At 41.4% G+C, this 20,141-nt stretch overlaps 2 protein-coding genes across 2 annotated transcripts in view; one reads left to right on the top strand and one right to left on the bottom strand.

Moving 5' to 3' along the window:
* Positions 1 to 1,826: 1,826 nt before the first annotated feature.
* On the bottom strand, positions 1,827 to 2,693 carry LOC132916409 (uncharacterized). Its single transcript, XM_060976389.1, has 3 exons — positions 2,539 to 2,693; positions 2,319 to 2,480; positions 1,827 to 2,148 (listed from the first exon to the last, which is right to left on the bottom strand). The coding sequence occupies exons 1-3, from the start codon at positions 2,603 to 2,605 to the stop codon at positions 2,042 to 2,044; spliced, it is 336 nt and encodes a 111-aa protein (XP_060832372.1). The 5' UTR covers positions 2,606 to 2,693; the 3' UTR covers positions 1,827 to 2,041.
* A 394-nt stretch (positions 2,694 to 3,087) lies between these two features.
* The window catches only part of LOC132916384 (myocardin-related transcription factor B-like), a 248,310-nt gene continuing 231,256 nt past the window's right edge, over positions 3,088 to 20,141 (top strand). Inside the window, exons 1-2 of the mRNA XM_060976309.1 lie at positions 3,088 to 3,220; positions 11,200 to 11,294. The gene's annotated coding sequence lies outside the window, so the exon portion shown is untranslated. The remainder of the gene's footprint in view (positions 3,221 to 11,199; positions 11,295 to 20,141) is intronic.

Raw genomic sequence — 20,141 nt, 5'->3', positions numbered from 1 at the left:
GGTCCTCGTTTTTCGTCCACTTCAACCCCGATACGTAGCCTTATTCCTTCCGCTCTCTTTCGACTCTAGCCACATCTTACTCCAGTTTGCTCATCCTTTATAGAGAGTCTCTCGCTAGCTCTTTCCTTCTCTCTGTCTAACTCTTCCTCCAGCTAGCTCTCCTCCTTCCTGTTGCTCCTACGCTCCCTTTTGCCCCCTGTCCATCCTTCCATTCCAGTAACTAACCCTCTCCGTTACTCCTGGCTGTTTCATCTCCCTCGACTTCCACTCCTCTCGCTTCTCTACCCTCGTTGCCACTTTCATCCACGTTACACCGTCGGCGTAACGGCGTATATACACGTTACAGAAAGAGGCACAGGTCGTCGTGATCCTACGATCCTGCGCTCTACCATCAGGTGCACCACCAGCTCTCCTGCTACCGACCAGGCTCAGACTACTTCTGCATACTTGATGCGGGCAAATACGTTACTGTTCCATGTTTCTTCGCGTTTTTTCGCTCGAACATATGCGTCCCTGTTCGAATTTTGTTGTATAAATAAGAAACAACGTAGAGCTCGGTTTGATAGAACTAAATAAATAGAAACGAAGGATTCTATATTATCTGTTTTCTAATTTCCATTGTTAACATCAATGAATCACGTGATTATTAATGCACAATGTGTTATGCAACAACACAACTTAATTATGAATATATCAAACAATGGAATTCTATTGGAATTTAACACAATATTTAAGTATTGGTAGAAGAAATCTACATTTTAACAACAAATTTTTCGTTGATCAATCATTGTTCATCGCATTTCTTTCTTTTATTTTCAGTCGATATAGAAAAAATTGTTCGTGCTAATCGCGATTCTTTACATTACTCTGTCTTCCTAAAACGTTTTAATAAATACAATCTTGACATTTACATGATCAGTATCGGGAACAAATGTCATTGTAAATAACATATGATGTAACAAATGATTAGTATTCGATCGATAACGGTTACCTTTTCTTAAATTATGCATATTTGTCTAGTCGTAACGATATGCATTTTTCTTTAAAGTGTCTTGCATTTCTTAAGTGGAGGACTTGAAATCCTATCTAATCCATAAAGTTTTAATTACAATACACATATGTATATATCAATTCCCGATTTCTCCCTTTAATGTAATTTTTTTCCTTCTTTTTGCTGAAATAATGTTTATGCGACGTAATTTTTCTAGATCTCTTTAACATTTTGATATAAACAGGCCTTGTGATTGTAATGTAACGCATATATGCATAAGTAGTCTATTGAAACGCTGTCCCGTGCATTTGACGTAAATAAACGAGGTAAATATAAACCTTTAATATAGTTAATTTTCAGTAACGTCTACGGTGCAGCTTTCAATTATTTACACAACATTGGTTCATTGAAATTCACGTGGTTATGCTTCACTTGATGTTGAAGCTTAAGAGCATCTGGCAAAGTAAACCTTCTCTGTTTCTATTCTCTACGACTGTTTTTCTGTTCTAAATGGCAGCAATGTGTAATTATTCGAGTAAATATAGTATAGGAATGAGAGTGATAAATTAATATTTTAAAACTTAAACAAATAAATAACATAATAGATATTCAATTTTTAATAATAAATTGAAGTGTATCATGTTTATTTTTTATCGTTTAGAATATATTTAGAATAGTCTGTGAGTATTGGTGTGAGAGAAAGAGAGAAACTTCTTTATAATTCTGCCAATTTGTTTCATAATTCATATTATTAAATTTAATTTTTAATGTGATGCAATAATTCGTTTTAATATATTACTTGGATTATAGGAATGTAAAATAACATTCGCAATAATATTAATAAATCCTATTTATTTATACCATTAGATGGATTACAGTGTTACAGATACAGTGTTACACGTTGAGTAAAGTTATTTAATCTAATCGTGTATTTTAGTTTTCCTGTTTCTCAATAAGATGATTTACGATTGTACAGCAGTACGTGTACATTCTTTATTTGGTAACTACTATAAATATTTATTTACTATATTCCTTCTGTCTGATATAAAATTAGATGGTATTAGGCATATGTATACTGTCAAATACATTAGACTCGCCATATTTTAAAGTAGAATCCTTTCTAATATTTGCAACACGTGAATCATCGGGTCTATAAACTGAAATATAACAATTCTTAGAGTAAAATATTCTTTTCTAATCATCTAAAAAGTTAGAATAACATGGACTTAAATTTTATTGATCGATATTACTAAATATACTAGGATAATTTTATTTAGATGCTTACATAATAATATAATTTATATAGCTGAAAAATTTTAGTACTTACTGCGAATATGATCGAAGTATCTTGGAACAGGATTTGAATAAAGTTTGCCATACACAATTATTACAGATAAAGGTAAACATACTATTGCACTAAGAGGTAAATATGATGCCACTGCTTGGTTAGAGTTTCGAAAAGTAGACCACAAGTGCTTTAATCGACCCCCTGTAACAATAATTAAATTTTTATTATATATTCATTGTGCATTTATTATGTGACGTACATAAAGGTTTATGATATGCCTCTTTAAGGGGATCCAAAAGTGCGAATTTTCTTATTATTTTCACCATTGTTCTCGATTTATATAACTTGTCCACAAAACTGTTGTAAAACGTCAAACGACCTCTACACTATAGGAGTGTAACGCGGGTAATTCGAACTAATTTGTTTTCACAGGATTGTAGAAAGTAGTGAATTGGAACGATACTTAATCTAAAGTTATTAATTTCATTTTCACTTATTCATTGCTTTTGCCATATTTCTAATTCTATTATTTAAAATCACAAACTTATTACATTTCATTAATTTATTCAGAAAAAGATGTCAAAACATACTTCATATCTTATTTCATATTTTAAAAATACACATCCATGTTGTTTCCTGTTACATTTTTCATACAATTTCTTGTGCAGTACAATCTTATTTGACTGAAAAATAGAATAATTGCAGAGTCAATGAAAATATAATTTTAGTTGAAAACTCATGAGTACATTTCAGTTGTATCGTCCTGCCATCTTACGACCGGCGTGACAAGTAGAAGCTAAATGGCAGTTATGGCTGCCATCGCGAGGCCTTTAATTAGTGACAAGTGATTCGGAAGGGTGTTTTTCATTTTCAGTGTTAAAGGGATCGAGTATAATTTGTTAAAATTCATAATATAGGCCCTTATGGGCCTCGATATTCAGGTAAGCGTGCGAATCTTTTTAAATTAAAACTACTATATCCAAATATTTAACGCTTTACGTGGTTATTGCATACCCTTGTTCCCACGCACGTCTTTTTACATTTTTCTTTTAAAAAAATTCCGTTGTTTTTGCAAATGTCATTCGTATATCTGTATTTGTCTGAGTCGATATTCACAGGTATAGCTGGTCATAGTTCGTTAATTGTAAATAGTCGTATCGAAACTATCCGGAACAAGTATGTAGTCGTTTCAATTATGTCATTGGGATTTTCTTCCAACGAGGAAGCTAAAATTTCTTACTCGTATATCGCTTATGTAGCTTTCCATGGAAATTGAACAAGAGTATGTCTAATAAGGTTTTTATTGCAACTTTTAATAAATGTTTACTCTATTTTGGGGTTAAGTTGGGCCTCCCGCATTGACGAACGTTACTTCGAGACATCGATAAGACTCGATACTCTTGTGGTTACTATAGACGCAGACAGATGCCTCTACGTGTAGTAATTTGAAAAAACGTTCCTGTGTTTTTTGATATATGGTGGTGTTCTGCTAAAAAAATCACGAAGCTTCTTCGTTACATTTTGTAAGTTATTAATTTATTCTAATCTTATCAGAAATTCTATACGAATTTATATATTTTCAAAAATCAAGAGATATAAGCTGTACTGTATATAGATACTTACTTGTAGAGATATGATTATAGATACGTACTTGTAGATTTGGAAATTAATAACACCGTACTTATTTCGTTTCCGGAAAAAGGTACTGGTACTACTTCTTCACCAAGCTATCAATTATCAGGAAAAAATTGAATCACTGATAGATCGAACTGATCGACTCCATTTTCTGTAAATTTCTTAATTTTACTATTACAATACGTTATTCGTATTTAATTTTTCAAAAACCGAATAATTAATCTCGAACAGTTATCTTTGTGATTTAAACGAAACGAAAAGAAGGGGAAGAAAGAGAAAGTTCATAATCGATAGCGTAAAACATCTAAGTAAGAAGGAGAAGAAAAAAGAAAGATAATTAAAGAAGGGGAGAAAAGAAGAGGGTCGTATAGCCCGATAAATTGTCTATCGCTTAATTGGCTAGTTTTTTCTGGTCGTTCGATGCGAATAGTTCGATGAAAGAAAGAAGCAAGAATTGACAGTGATCGATTCGGTGGATTCGAGTGGATCGCGGTGGGTGGAGTGGAGAGGGAGGTTCGCGATAATTACAAGCGCGTTTCTTGCTCGGTGCTCGCGCTCGTCGAATTCTGACTCGCGATTCGGCCAACGTGGCTTGCTTTCCGAGTTAGCCAGCGCTGCGGAATTTCGGCGTTCCCCGGGAAAAAGCAAGTAGAGGCTTCTCCGATCGTCCACAAAAACTTACGCTTCCGAACCTGGCGACACGTGCTCCGACAGGACCACACACGTGGCTCCCTAGTTTCCACCCTTTCCCCCTTTATGTCTTCCTTATTTCGTTCAATTTTTGCACGCTTCCGATCGCGCCTCCCTCTTCCAGGAATCGAAAGGGGATCGGCATCGTTGCCCTACTCGTCTTCGATGCAGTTAGGACCAGACGCTTATCGAAAATAAGAAATTCAACCTGTTCCATCATCATTTAATCGAGAAATTCATTTGATCGGAAACTAAGTAAATTCTATTCCGATAAATAGAGTTCTATCGTATTGACATAACTCGATGTGTTACCGTGTAGGAACCTGTTGCTTCTTGGCTAGACATTTATGAACGATTTCGTCGCGTCGAAATTATGAAGCTTGCGAATTAGATGGCTAATTCAAGAGTCGTATTTGCGATAACCACACGCATTATCGCTCTGTGTATCATATTTTATCTACCTGTTACCTGTTATCGCGTAGATTTGCCTGATGCAATAACACCATTCGTTGCATGCTTTATCATATATGGAAACTACGTTTATTTCAAAGATTAGTAAGCCGTTTTAACGACGCACCACGTTATCCGCTATTTTTAAGCTTAAAGTTTTATCGATCGTCCCTATCTACCATCTCAAAGTGCAAAAGTTGCCTCGAAGATCCTCGATCTGATACGTCTATGGGCTAGTACACGGTACATAGATTTGCGTGTCGAGTCGCATCGATATTTATTCATGGCACTGGTCATGCAGTCGCGTTCGCACCTGCACCGACACCTCCCTGATAAAATCTACTCCTGTTGCTGAACATTAGATTTCCTGATTCACCTTATCTCTTTTTGCTTGACGTCGTTACCGGTTTTCAAAATTCGCGTGTACCGCTACTACGGAATTTCCTATACGTATACGGAATTCCACGGGTATTCGTGAGAATAAGTCAAAATAAAAGCTTAACAAAATTCTTTCGATTAATATCTTGCTTTTAAAGTACAAGAAACAAGTAACCGTTGCATCGTTATTTCGAAATTGTCTTCGCGAATACTACAATGTAATCGAGTGAGTGGCATGTGCAGCTTGTAAGCTCGCTGCCAAACTCATTGTTTTAATTAATCCGGATTTACGGTGCAAAAAGGCGAGTCTAAGGCGGACAAATGGTCGTGGTCTTCGGTGGGTTGGCAAGAGGCGCGGACACATCGGCGGGAAAACGGCGCTGACCTGCGAATACTGTTGAATTGTTTCTAAAACAGCGATGCGGGTAGTTGCTAATGAGTTCCCAGTAATATTTAGGTTGGACTGATTGATGACTCGCGAGGAAATTTGTTTTCTCGTTTTATTCAACCGCTACGGTGACAAGTATCGTTCTTTCGACTATCGGTGCGACCGAGGTTTATTATTTTCCACCTTGTAATTACGATTCGCGATACCTTTCTAATTTTTTAATCGGATGTTGGAGAAAATATATTTTTCTTTCAATAACAGAATGTTCTTTGGAGCAACTTTTCATCTTCCATTTGAAAAAATTCTCGTTTGGTGGTTCTGGTATTGAGGGTGACCTGTTACATGGTCAGTCGAATATTCTTATCGAACCAAGTGCATTAACTATGTTTCTCAGCGAACCGAAGCGTTCTGGAACTCAACCAACCTGCTTATTCTACTCCTAATGCACATACATATATTCGTGACAACTTAAGAACATAATGTAATCAAAGAGGTATTCACCTGTTGAAATTGGATAGAGTCCATTGACGTCGTCACACTTGCTTGCATTTCATTACCAAGTAAGATATGACTCTACTGCTAATCATAGTTCTGCCATCAGTTAGCTTTCCCTCTATGTTAAATTTCCTTTCGAATCTTCCATTATGTATTATTCCAATTTAATAAATTCTAAATACAATCGCACGAAAAATAATTCCTACAAACTATAATTTTTTTCGTCCTATTCTTTCAATTTCATTTCTCTATTTTTTTTTTTTTTGTTCTTTTGCTTGTTATACACGTTGTCAATTTCGCGACAGAGCGCAAAACCCTTTTCCTCGTCGCGCGGTATTTTGAATCTGGCAGTGGGCAAAGCTGGCACAGATTACGCTTTGGCGTATTATTATGCGAAAGGCGTACAAGACGCGTAGGTCGGCACAGCGACGAGTATTATTGTCGTTTTGGCAGCTCGCGCGATTTTCGTGATTTAATGCATCGGATACCCTCGAGCGGTCGCGTTCGCCAATGCACTCGTCCACTCATTGAATTGTAATTCGCCTTTTTCGCGCTGTCCTACGAACAGTCTCTTTAGAGCTGCTGCGATCAGACTGCGATGCAATGTGGTGCATTAACGAAGGCATGAGGTATGCTCGTTGGTATGAGGAACTAGAGGATTTAAATGAACCTTTCTTGAATCTAATTCTTTGAATGGTAGTTTATTTTTATTCCTTCTACATGATTATATCTACATTCGCTGTTTGACCGTCGACAATGTCATACTAAGTTGCCATATCTGATACCAAGTAACTGTTGGAGCATATTTTACAACATCAAACGAATATTTCCATCGTACTGTTATATTTTATCTGATGGTTGACGACAGTAGAATTATTATACACTTACGATGTTTAAAAGTTTCTGTGACAGAAATTTAAATGTTGAGCGGTCGTTAATAAAGTCAAGGACACGATATTCATCCTTCTGGCTTGGTCGAATATAAATCATATTTTTATCGAAACGTACAGAATGAGCGTCCGGCGATAATCCAACTTTCTCTCTCGTGAAGTAACCACAACGAGATCGATATCCTCCCGCTGGTAAACAGATCATAATTTCTGTCGTCGAACACGCTCATCGTCTTGTTTTACGATGGCCGTACGTGGCCTGCCATTTCGTTCGAAATGAATTTCCAGCAGGGCTCCGAGTTTATCGGCAAGAGTGTTCGATCGGTAATTTGTATTTGTCGTAAAGGATTTTTATTCAGTCGACTGTCTCTTAGTCGATGATTCAACGGTTGGCCCCCTTGTCACCGCTTTGCCGTGATATCGAGCTCTTCTTTTTATCATAAACAGCTTCTTTTACAACTTACAACATCGAGTCAGGATCGAGCGTCGATGTTATCCATCAACCGTTAAATCGAAGAAAGAATTTTTTCTTCAAGGTAGAATAAGAGAGGCGTGTCGTAAACTCGTCTCGTGTGGCGCCTCTGACCACCAAGTAAAAACCCTTGTCGCGTGTAATAAGCTATCGTCGCTACCGATCTCGAAAATGAAGTTGTACTTCGTGCCAAGTTTCGTCGACTGCCAAATTGAAGCGGCCGTAATAACGCGACCGAAGATTTTGCACTCGTCGCTTTCACATTGCGTCTCTTCTGCATCCATCGTTTCATTTTTCATTATGTCATACGTCTACGAGAAATTGTATCGATATCAACGAGCCTGATGACGATCGTCGGTTTTCACGTCAGGTGCGTGTTTTGGCATCTGTTCAACCGATTAAAAAATGCCCGCTGACGGAAGATTATTTTTAAAGCGTCGACCGTGCTACGTGGAAAGTTTCGTTCGCTGTTCCTGCGTGGCAGCTGTCTTTGGGTTATTAGAGTTAGGAAAGAAGAACAATCCGAGTAACTTGGCTTGACAGTAGAACGAGGAATGTCACGATCGGACCGTCCGTATAGTTTATAGTCAGACAATCGAACGTTTCTTCTTTACTCTATTTCAATCAAATCTGAGACCTTCAGTTAAAAAGCGGAACGTGTTGGTGTAATTTTCCACTAAATATTCCTCTTGTATTCGTTTCATCGCCTACTTGAAACTAACTAAACATGGTCTACATAATTCTGAATGCAGAGATTCAACGAATACGTCTTCTTGGAGACAGAATAAGCACCGAATGTAGATTTCGTAAACTTGTTTTCTAGCAACAGGATTTATTATCAAAGTGGACACGCAGCAACGTTGTTTAGATATTTAAACAACAGGTGCTACACGGTGTATATCATGTTCATTAGAGCGACGTTGTGTGCGAGTTGTTCGCGATGCAACACACGAGAAACATTGTAGTGTTTCGGTGAAAAGCTGTTTGGCTGATGGCTAGATAGCAGGTAACAAAACGTCGTTATAACGCGTACGAGTGGGCGCTGTTGAGTGCGCTGGTCCGTATCCCGTTCCTCTTCCACTTTCATGCTTTTGACGCAGGTAATAGCAACCGCGACGTTCACTTTGTACCGTTTCGATCGCGATTTCTTCCCGGATGCGCTAATTTAACCCTTTCGAGTTATTACGCTGGCGAACAAGTTGGCCGTTTCGGTCGATGCAAAGCGTGAAATTTCATTCGGCACCTAAGTAAACGCGTTCCATCTAACGACGTTACGGAAGGTGCCTCGAAATTGGATCTTTCATCGTCGCCGTCTATTTAGAATCTAATATTGCGCACATGCACGCTTTTGTGATTCCTTTCAATGGTTTACTAAGCAGGAAAGCTAAATATCGCTTGGCAGGTATGTATTTTTGAGTAAGTATTAATTCGTCACAGCTGGTTTTACTAATCGCATTCAGTTAACCACTTTCAACGATGCTTTTATTCATACATTTTGGCATTTTACCATTTATTTGCGATTTTTATGGGGGCAGATCGAAAAGCTTGAACGATTCGAACACGAATCCAACGCAGCTGATGTTATTCGATATTATGCATTCGTCTTTTAACCATTTCCAAGGATACCTCGTGCATTTCTTAGCTTTTAGCGTTTTGTAACGTAGATATTTGAGATTTTAGAAGGGCGATTTGAAAAGTTTGAAAGGCGGACGAATTTTTGAGAAACCATCTCGTCGTACAAAACGAAAAAGCTTTTTCGTACGTCGAATAACAAATACGGACAATTTCTCTGGATCACCTACACGACGATTTACGCAGGTGTGACGGCTAATAGCCGATAAGATCAACGATCGCGATTACTCTAATCGGTTTCGATCGATGCGGACGGTGGTCACGCGCTGCGAGTAGAATTTTCGTAGCGCGGAATCGGTTGGTTGGCGGAGGAACGAAGCGTGTAGCAATAAGTTGGAATCGAAAGCATCGATAAGCGATAATTCGAAATCATTGATCGTACTGTGGTAGAGTCAAAGCTACCTGCGATGGTAATTTATCGGGATTGTTAATTATTTAATCGGCAGGCTGGCGATCAGTAAATTGTACGTTCGCATGGTGGGCAAATTTATGGGGCGAAACGGTTTACAGCGTATTGCGGTTTTGTTCGTGTTTGGATGTCCGTTTGGGCGTTCGTTTCTAATTCAAGCTTAGTCGGACATCGCGGACTTCGCACCTGTCATCCGCTGCCAAATGTCTCGAATCATTAAAACAGAAAACGTAAACGTTTATGTTAAAAGTATCTGTTGAAGACATAAGACCGCCACTTGGCAGTGATGCTTTTGCCAAATACTTGTGCACCCGTCGGTCTTTCGGTTTACAGTCGCGTTCGCTTAATGACTCGTCAAATCGGCCGGCGCTGCTCCGCTCTGCTACTTGAAAATTGCTCGCCGCAAAAAATAGCCCTCTTTCTGATTACCTGTTTGCTTGTTCCTTGAAACGCACAGCTCCAGGCAGGATTCTACAGACATTTAACACACAGGACAATTTTGATATTCGGTTAAGGGAATTTTAACGTAATTGCTAACGTCGTTAATCAAACAGAAAATACAATTATTCGATGATTCTATAATCAATAATCGAATTTGTAGTTTCGTCATGGATATTTCAATGAAATTGTATTATACGAATGAACGTTTAAAGCGTGATACGTCGAGGAATGCGGCAATTTAGTCGGCTGACATTAGACGAAGGTGCGAGGAATTTCGGTTGTTACGTATTCTGGGTATGGCGTAATCGGATGTTTCGTACGTCCGGTCCGGTATGAATTATTTCAGCGTGCTCGAGTTATCACATTCTTGATTCTCGAAATAAAGATCGTCTCGGTCACGAAGCGGGGAATCTCGGGGCGCGGGAACGCATTTCCAAAAATTGAAGAGACCGTTGCCGGGCAACAGCACCTGTCCGACGTCGTCAGGCACTGCTCTGGATTATTAACTTCCGACTGGCTGAGCTCGCGATTTACACCCTGTATGTGGATTTATTGGTTGGTCGGCTGGAATTTGCCCTTTCCGAATCCCTGGCGTTGCCCGATTCGCGTTCCTGTTTTTGTTATACAGCTGAGTTGGCTGCTTTGTCGCGTGACACGCAACAATGTACGCGGAACGGTTTGCTAAGACGTATTTGCCTCCTATCTCCATGAAATATTATTTCAGAAAATTATATTTTCGAATATAAATATTAGCATTTCTTCGAAGGTCATCTTTAAAAATAATACAGATCTTTTTTCTCGATGGAACGTGTTCCGAAATTGTAAAATTGGTGTCATTAGCGAAAATTAGGCGACCTTCTATATAATGACTGTCGGAGTTAGAGGTTACGTTTGTAGGTTGTATTTTTTAAACAGTTATATTTGCCCCCGTTTAAACGATAGTGATGCAACGACCGACTTTTTTTTTTTGTATATTCGAGCGACAGTTCGAAATACAATTTTCTAAGTCAGATAGTTACATGGCATCCTTTTGGTTACAGTTGGAGGAACGTGCGCAAACTTGAAACCGATGTACGAGCTCGATCGTCGGCAAAACCCTCGAGGGACTTTCCGATAGCATTTGTCTTGACAGTTGGTAAGCAAAGGAATTCCTTGTGTTTCGTCGCGGATCGTGTAAAAATCGGTCACGAGATCGTCGTAAACAGGCATCGTCGACACTAGAACCCGAAATAGTTAAGCCGAATTCTCAGACCAGCGTCGGCTTAGACGTTCGGCGTTGCCATTTGACAACGCCTACGCGTCAGCCGCGTCTGGATTAGAATTCACTGACAGATTTAGGGCCGGTTTCGTAATACCGATTAAAGTCACCGTAAAGCCTTAAAACAAATCGCGCGGGTACATCCTTCGAGAAGGATCTACAACGGAAATCTATTTATCCAAACCTATCGGAGAAATCGTGTAACAAGCGTTCGCTGATTCTATCACCTATCTATGATTCCTCGTAAAATCGGCCGCGTAAAATATTCGTCCGTCGATTTTTTTCAACATATTACGATATTTCTTTCGCTTCGTTGCAATAAATGGAGTTCGGTTAAATAAATTTCATCGTACCGTCAGTGAGAAAAATCAGCGATAAATTCGCTCGAACCATTAAATCGATTCTGCTCGCGAGCCTGTCTTTCGGTTGACATTCTTGTCTGTTCGTTGGACAAATAGACGTTGACGATCGTTAACGGGACGATTTACGTTAGCGACTATCCGAGACGGGACGTCGCGTCGGTCAAAACGCGACGAAAGCTCGTTAATTGAACGTTTAATTGAACGGTCGCAGGGAGATAACGTTCAAGGGGGGAGGAGGGAAGATGGAGACAACCGGTAGCGAGAAGTCGTTTGAAAGTCACGAGGTTCGAATAATTCAAGCGACTCGAAAACGATCGAGAGGAGTAAGGAAGGATCGACACGCGGGTAAACCGGATCGGGACTGGCGATCGAGTTTCCGATTCCTCGAGCCGCGACTCGATCTTTCCCGTTTACGATCGCGGCCACGCTGCCAGAGGGATCGTCGTGTAAACGCATCACGCGGATCGATCCTAATGATTTCCCTTTAGGAAGCGAAACGCCTGGACGCCGATTCACCGAGACCAGTTTGTCTCGTCGGACAATAACGACGATGCTGGTGGCGGCGATCCGCTGCAATGAATTCTAATTACCGCCGCGGTACCCCTCGATGCTATTTATGACGACCAACTTTATATCCCGCTTTGCCACGGATGCGACTCCTTCCTTTTTGTGCCAACCGACATAGGTAGAATTGGAAGCTCTTAGGCGAGATTGCTTCGATTTCCGAGTTCCTTGTATCTCCGCTGATATCGTCGTTCGTCCTGTGCTCCCTTATTTATTTAATCCCGATACTTTGAATGTTACGTATCTAGGCTGTTTGATTTTTCTATTTACGTGTTGCTTACGTCTATACGTATTTTCTATCATGCGATGAATGATCTCTGTCCCTGCGCAAAATGTTCTTTCTTTATTCCTGATGGCGAATGAGTCAGAGAATAAAGCATACGAAGTAATAGACACGCGTGACATGAAAACCATAAAGATCATCTAAAGTAGAAGGTTGGAACATAGGGAACAGTCAACTTAATTCCTCGCAAAGATAAGTCACCGAACAACCTGCCTAATGTAACGTAAGCACACTTATCTTGCGCGACCGACTATGATCTACGATACTAAAAGGGTGATAAACGTGTTCCTCCTTCAGCAGCATCTTAAATCAGACTCGCGTTCCATCGATCAAACGGAAGGTAAATCCCACCCCAAATGGTTAACAGGGTCCCCAACACTTTAACCCACGGCTTATTCTTGGCGAGGCGGATGAAGCTATACCATGGCAGTCGTAGCCGCAATTAAAAATAACTATGGCAGGGAACTATGTCGCATCTCCGATGCAGCGACTCGTTAATGTTGACGAACCGCGGTCGTGATAATTCCTTAGGTAGGATCATGCCAGCTCCTCTTCAAGTCTCTAGGAATCCTTGGTATAGGTAGCTATCCACGGGTGTCGTCGAAGTCGCGGTAACATGGAACGATTGCTTAAAACAGGATTACGAGGTGAACGCACCACGGTGACGAGTCGAATAGTTGGATAATCCGTCCATTCACCGAAAATCATTCTACGCGAGAACGCGTGAATGGAAAGCTGGATCGAGCTTCGGCCTAATCCTCCGATGTCCGTTCATGTTGACGTAAGTGTCACGTGCCGTAAAGGTCTCATCTCTTTTGCCTCTTCTCTTTTCTTCTAGACGTTGGTCTATCGATCGTCTCGCTCGTTCCCCTTTCTTCTTGTATTCGTACACGGATTCGTTGGTAGCTCGAGGTGTTTCTTTTTTTATCCTTGTCTTCGGCCAGTCACAGCTTTGTCTCTCTTTCTCTTGTTCTGACGTTCGTTCTCTTTGCGTAGACTTGGCTCTCCCTTGTCCATCTCTTCGCGGCTTGCCTCGCACCAGGAGGCAAACCAATTACATTATTTATAACTTTGAACTAATTTGATTATACGACGGCGCCACGCGTCGCCTGCCCCATCAACGACGCCGTCGTTCCTTTCGGTTTAAAACGTTTATCGAGATCCACGGCGATACGACTTCGTTTTCTTGCTACTATTCGCGATCACGTTCTTTCCTTTCCATCTTCCTGAGTTCTATTTGGTTTTAGTCGATGCTCAGGTATCGTTCGTCCTGTCTAGGATCAGAGATCCTTTGCTTAGCTGGAGATTGGAGGCGATTCGTCGCAGAGGATATAATTGGAATTCGCTTTTACGATTTAATCCATTTCTATTAGAAGAGTTCCGAAATCGTTGCCCACGTCGTATAGTGCGATCAAGTTTTTCGAAGACAGTCTCGCTTCGAACTTTGAAATGCTTTCGTGAATTATTTATTCTCGAGCTAACTAATCCTCTGATAGAAACGTAAAACCTGCGACACGAAACGCTTGTAATCGGAAGACCCGGATAGACAAAAATAATAATCCGACGAGCAGTCGGCGAGCTGTGATTATTAGGAACGACTAGGAACGTCAGAATCCCGTCAAGAACAAAAATAAAAACGGTGGTCCCATCGCGTAAGAAGCACGAAAGAAGAGGAAAGGAGGAAAAAGAGAAGAAATTATCCGAGTTGGCTGTTTGTCCGCACGATGACGTCAGTAAATCTGTGACTAGATCAAGGTGCCGAGGAGAATCGTAATTGTCCGCTGGACCTTCTTTCGTTTTGACCAGATCACGCGTCATACCGAGAGCCGGTTCGTTCTAACGTAGGCAGCAATCGTTTGGCAATGAAATCCAAAGCGGTTACATCGGTCATCATGTTGTCTTTAAGCGATATTTGTATCCGAAATTCAGTGGAACGTCCTCTTCGTTCGCGTTTTCGAAAAAACAATTACTGTTCAATTTTGTTCGTTCAACTAATTGGTTCGATACAGCCTAATGAGAGTTACATACACTAGGTACATTGTTCCAACGAATACACAAATTCATTAACCAGTTAGCTGTTGCGATCTCTTTGAAAACTTTGAAAAGCGTGTACCTGAAATGTGTCGCAAGAAGCAAGGGACGACGAGTATACTCGTGAAGCACAGAGTATGTGTGATTGTTGTAATACAGAAGTAAGTTGCAATGAAATGACTGTTTTATTTTTTAATTTTATTACCGACGAGGCTCGTCATAGTACAAAATATTGTCATTTCTTTGTGACGAGTATGCTCGTCAAAAACCGCCAACAAGTTAACGGAGAAAACTAAATAGAAAAATCGTGTTTTGTGTTTTTGTTGTCTACCTTGAGCCTGCTACGATCCTCGAATTTTGCTCCGGTTCCAGCAAACTATTTTTATGAGAACTGTATGACGTTATTGAGAGGCAAATCACGCGCGTCGACTATCATCCTCTCGTTTCCTTCAAACTTGGAAAATTCTTCGACGACAGAAAAACACATCTGGGTCACAAATGACGAAAGGGCGCAGCTCGAGATAATGCGATTAAAATTTCTTATGAAAAGAATCGATTAACAGAGCACGTACGGAGAAAGAATGGAAAAAAAAGCGTGGAATCGATCGGAATTCGTTGGAAGCGTACCGTTACGGTGGATTCCCACGAAACAACGAGCGGGAATTCGTAGCTGGACGGGTTGGTTGTGCGCAAATGAAAGTTGGTCCCGGGGAAGCGTGTCGATCCATACATAATTCTGTCCCGTCTTTCTTGTTCGACGGGAGTCCCTTTTCACCCCGTGGTTTCGGCGCACGCTGTAAACATATAAATCCGCCGCGTATAAATGCATCTCCGGGTTTTACGATCGCCGGCTGTAAATTTCCGCCGGCGTTGAAACGGCCATATAAACACGTACTGGCTCGCGGCGTTGTTCCGCGCTGGCATAGGGGGTGGCTGCTACTTCCGTGGAACCTCGTTTCGCGGATACTGATCAAACCGGCACCGTAATACGTCCGTTTCATTCCCTACATGGGGATATCGAAAGAGAAATCAAATACGTAGATAGCATAAAAATTATTTATAAACTATCGGCGTTTGTGCGAGCGTCGGCAGTCGATCCTTCGGAGTCACATTCCCAAATGTTCTTTCGATTAGCCTGAGTATTAGCGAGTAGAGACAGTTTCCTTTACTCGGTATCACTTCCATCGCTATTCACGCATTTCGTTTTTTCGAGGTCGTGCTCGCGACTGCGGCAAGGTCTGCACTATTTCGGTTGCCTCAAGGCGAATGAAACATTCTTAGAGAGAATAGACTTGGTGCAAGCTCCGTGGAACAACCAGAATAAAGGAAAGGTTATTTTTTTCGCTAGAACTTTCAGCGGAAGACGAAAACCAGTTTCGTGTGGATCAAAGCACCCGGAGATTACGAACGGGTGTATACGTGTAAAATTAGCTTATATACGATCAATTATCTTAAACTTAACTAAAATCACCTAAACCCATCTCGATCATTGATAAACGTTTCATATTCGATCTGTTTTGCAAATACGAATTATTATCCGAAATTTTGTTCGAGTATTTTGCGAATATACGGCACGACGATGCGTTGTTAGTAAATAATGAAAAGATTCGTTTTCTCGATGACGACATTAGCGGAAATATGGTCGTGTAACTGACAAGAATTCTTGCATTAATTGAACAGTGAACGAGGTCGCGTTACGTTCGATGGGTAACGCGTGGGTGGCAATGTATGAAATCTCGCGTGTGTGCCCACGTTACGCCGCATTATACGATACAAATGTATCGTAACAGACAAACGAGCAATTCGCAGCCAAACGGTCTATGGCGATACAGGTGGATCAGCAACCGTTTGCGAATCTTTCGTTTCAATACCGTGCCTAATAATCCCCCTTATCAATCAGACGCGTCGCGAATATCCGCGTACGTTAATGAAACCATTGCTCGCGATCGAGATATTAACGCGAGCCGAAGATCGCTCGTGAAACGATCGTAAAGTGACGTAAGGATTTCGACTCGATGCCGCGTGTCTACAATTTCGCAATATGGAAATGGAACGACCAGTCATGTAACGCTATTCCGCGTGGATAGTTACGCTAACCAGAGAAACTTCCGTTAGAACTACCTTATATATAACAATATACATAATATAATACACGTTGATAATTTAATCTTTATACCTTCGAGATTCTTCAGCGGTTTCACAAAACGAATCTTCGCGAAAATTTCTTTGAGTTTACATGGGTTTGCGATGTCGAGCTCGACGCTAGTAGCGTACGAAAACGAATCACACTTTGCTCGCGATTCTTACTCGCCGTTGGTTAAAAGTATACAACGCGAACAATTACCTGGTACACGCAAGGCGCTTGAAATACGTTCGCAAGATCGCGAAACCCGCTTCATAATGGGGTCGGCTATTCAAAGTGCACCGGGGAGAAAGCGAAAAGCTGGCGACTAATATTTTTCTTTCACGCAAATTCTCTACGACCCTAACGACCGGTGTAATTGGATTTCATAAAGTTGCTTGAAGCATCGTTGGTGGGTACACGAGATGTGGACACGTGATAACGATAAAGTCGTGTCACGTTTTAGAGCAGCGATTATTTCTGGATGACGCTATCGTCAGCTTTAATTTCGTAGACATTTTCTCGCCAGCTGAAAACGGATCCTACGAAACGCGCCGACCAATCGTGCAAAAATTAATTTGTACAATTTAACGAGCTTTTAATCGCGGCGAAATTTTTTTCGTGTCGCTTTCTTAACCAGGCGAATGAAATTTAGTTGAAGTTGTTAAGTGAGCCGTCACGCGACCGCAAACGCGTACATTCGTATTACCCGTTTGATTTATCTGGCCGCGTATTAAGTGTATCGCGTTTAATCTCTCCTGGATCGTATTAAAAAGCTGCACGCTGCGCGGAGACTTTCTTGAATTTACAATTACGAAACGACCCGTCGTAAATTTGTCCTCTTATATCTCTCGCGAATGAGCCATGGAAAACGGGCAGTTTTGCATAATTACGTCGCGCGCGCCGTCGCTAAAACACAAACGCGGTTTCGATAGGTGTGGGCACGTAGGAGAAAGCGAACAGTTTAACGCTGTCAAAGTATCGAATGTCGACGATCGTTTAAATAGTAATTTCAATTATTCTCGCGCTTCGTACGCGATTTTCCATTCTTGGATCGGTTACGTTCGATATTAAATATAACTATTCGGCGTGCCATTCGCTCGGAATCATAACGAAATGGTTGTCCTGCATCCCCGACTGAATGTAAGATATTTTAAACCAGGACGAAGCTTTGAAAAAGATAAACAATATTTCCGCGCTTCGAGCGGTCGCAATCACAGGGATTTTTTTCACCGCCAAAGCGCCGCTTCAAATATAATTCACGCGATAATGCGAAAGGAAGTAACACGGGCGCAATTTGTCCTCGTCGCGGTGGCGGCGTCGAGCACGTCGCGAAGGGATCAACGTCGTAAATCAGGACTTTATTTTCGAGGGAGAGGGAAAAAAAGAGGCAAATGATATGTACGCGAGTTACCAACCACAGATTATATTCGCAAGAAACAGATGTTCGGCCCGAGTGCCTTAATTAAGAGGTAATTACTTATTCCGTGGCCAGAGAGAGCCCGAATGACTTTCTTTAATGCGCCCAGCAATTAATGTGCCGGGGCCGATGCGCATCGCGTAACCGGAAGCGCACCCTGGTAATCGCGTTTCTTCGCGATGCAACCTCGCGTGTGTTCACGCGAGAAACAGCTTAGGAGATACGCGGTTACGTGGGAATTAATTACCGCGCAACCGATTCTGAACGATCGAAATTTTGGACGGTCGAAAATTCAATACTACTACAGTGTATTCATTTGGCAAATACGAATCATACGCTTTGCTTGTCGAGTACTGCGCATTCGTATTCCTTTTCACGGTTGCCGCCATTACGGTTTGCACCATCTTCTACCCATTTTTCTTCCGGCTTGACAGATTTTGCCCGCGACATTCCGACGTTCGGTAACGAAAACTCCGGAGGCGCCTTGTCGCCATCCTACTTTTATTTCTGACTTGCACGTTGCGGTGGTTCGCAATTAATCATTACGAAATCTTCGGCCAAAACAATCTGTTTATTTAATTACTCGAAAAAGTGGGTGCCGAACCGATACGAGTTGCGTGCTTTCCATCGTTTCGTCTTTCTTCGATACGACTCGCTGTTCGTTTCCTATCGTATATCTACAACTACTTGAATATTCTACTTAGAAATACAAGGGATGTGGCGTGACCATATCGAAGGCGGAGTCGTATAGGACATAATATCGCTTGTTATTAATTCAAAGACCGATTATCCCTCGTATTTTGTGCTATGATTCATCGTGCACCACACCGTGGATTAGCCAACCACGCCGAGGTGCTAATTTAGCGGCGGAATTGTCGCGTGCACCGTAATAAGGTGTTCCTGCGTGGACTATTGTGCTCGAGCATCCGTGTCTCGAATCGACGCGAAGAATTTGTTTCCATTTTCTTAGTATTAGCGCACGCGCGAGAAAGAGACGCGGTACAATAGCTGGGAGAGATTAGGAACGACAACGTTCGTGAATTAATGCGCGTCCCAGGTTGATGGGGAGTAACGGGGTTGAACGGCGCGACCTTACCGGTAATTGAACGTCGCAGGTTGCCACTTAACGGTGACTCATCGCACGCTCGCGCGAATTATCTCGCGCAATCTGCTCTCGATGAGACACACGGTACCGACGATAAATCGCCGCGAAGAAATTGCGGCCCTGGTGGAAATATAGCGTTTCATGGGGTTTAGCCATCGATTAGGTTGGCGCGCGGCCGGTAGCCGTGCAACTTTCGCGAGCCGCTGCTGCGCTATCGCGTAAATTATTTAAATGATACACGCGGATCGAGGAGCTCCGGTTAATGGGTAACATCGTCACGATTTCCCTGTGTTTCGGAGTCGAATAAGGATTATAAATAACCGTGGCGTTCTCTCGAGTACCGGTATCGCGAGTCGTTCGTGACGGGGATGTGGAGTACAAGTTGGGCATACAGGATGAACTGGGAGAGTCGAGCGTTCGATAGCTCGCAGCTTTTTGCATCGATTAATTTCAACATAATTGCTACTGGTATTGCAAACTTTTTTACGTCGACAGATTTCGATGTTATCGATAGTCCGTGCAACCATGTTAATGTTGTGTACCGTGTTTAATTACACGGCATAATATACTTATTATTTATAAGGTGTCTCTGACTTTCAGACACTCGGATTTTCCATACATGCGCTCGCAAATTGCAAACAGTATATTTTTTACCAATCGCCAAACGTAAAGATAAGAAGGAGACGAAGGAGAAATTATTTTTACGTTTTCGTTATCTACATCGATACTCCTTTTTACGCAAATTGTTCGAAGAAGTTGCAATTTCGATAACACGTTTCAACCGAGAACAGGTCCCATTTACCGTCTTTATAATTTGTTATCGAATGGACGACGCGA

The sequence above is a fragment of the Bombus pascuorum genome, chromosome 2 (genome assembly GCF_905332965.1).
Source record: "Bombus pascuorum chromosome 2, iyBomPasc1.1, whole genome shotgun sequence".
Taxonomy (NCBI): Eukaryota; Metazoa; Arthropoda; class Insecta; order Hymenoptera; family Apidae; genus Bombus; species Bombus pascuorum.
The sequence above is the reverse complement of the archived record's forward strand: the minus strand, read 5'-3'. Positions and strand labels throughout refer to the sequence as shown.

Excerpts from the sequence above, each read along its gene's own strand:
- LOC132916409 (XM_060976389.1), bottom strand. The coding sequence starts at position 2,605 with ATGGTGAAAATAATAAGAAAATTCGCACTTTTGGATCCCCTTAAAGAG. Across the intron at positions 2,481-2,538 it reads GGCATATCATAAACCTTTAT|GGGGTCGATTAAAGCACTTG; the intron begins GTACGTCACATA and ends TTATTGTTACAG. Across the intron at positions 2,149-2,318 it reads ATACTTCGATCATATTCGCA|TTTATAGACCCGATGATTCA; the intron begins GTAAGTACTAAA and ends GTTATATTTCAG.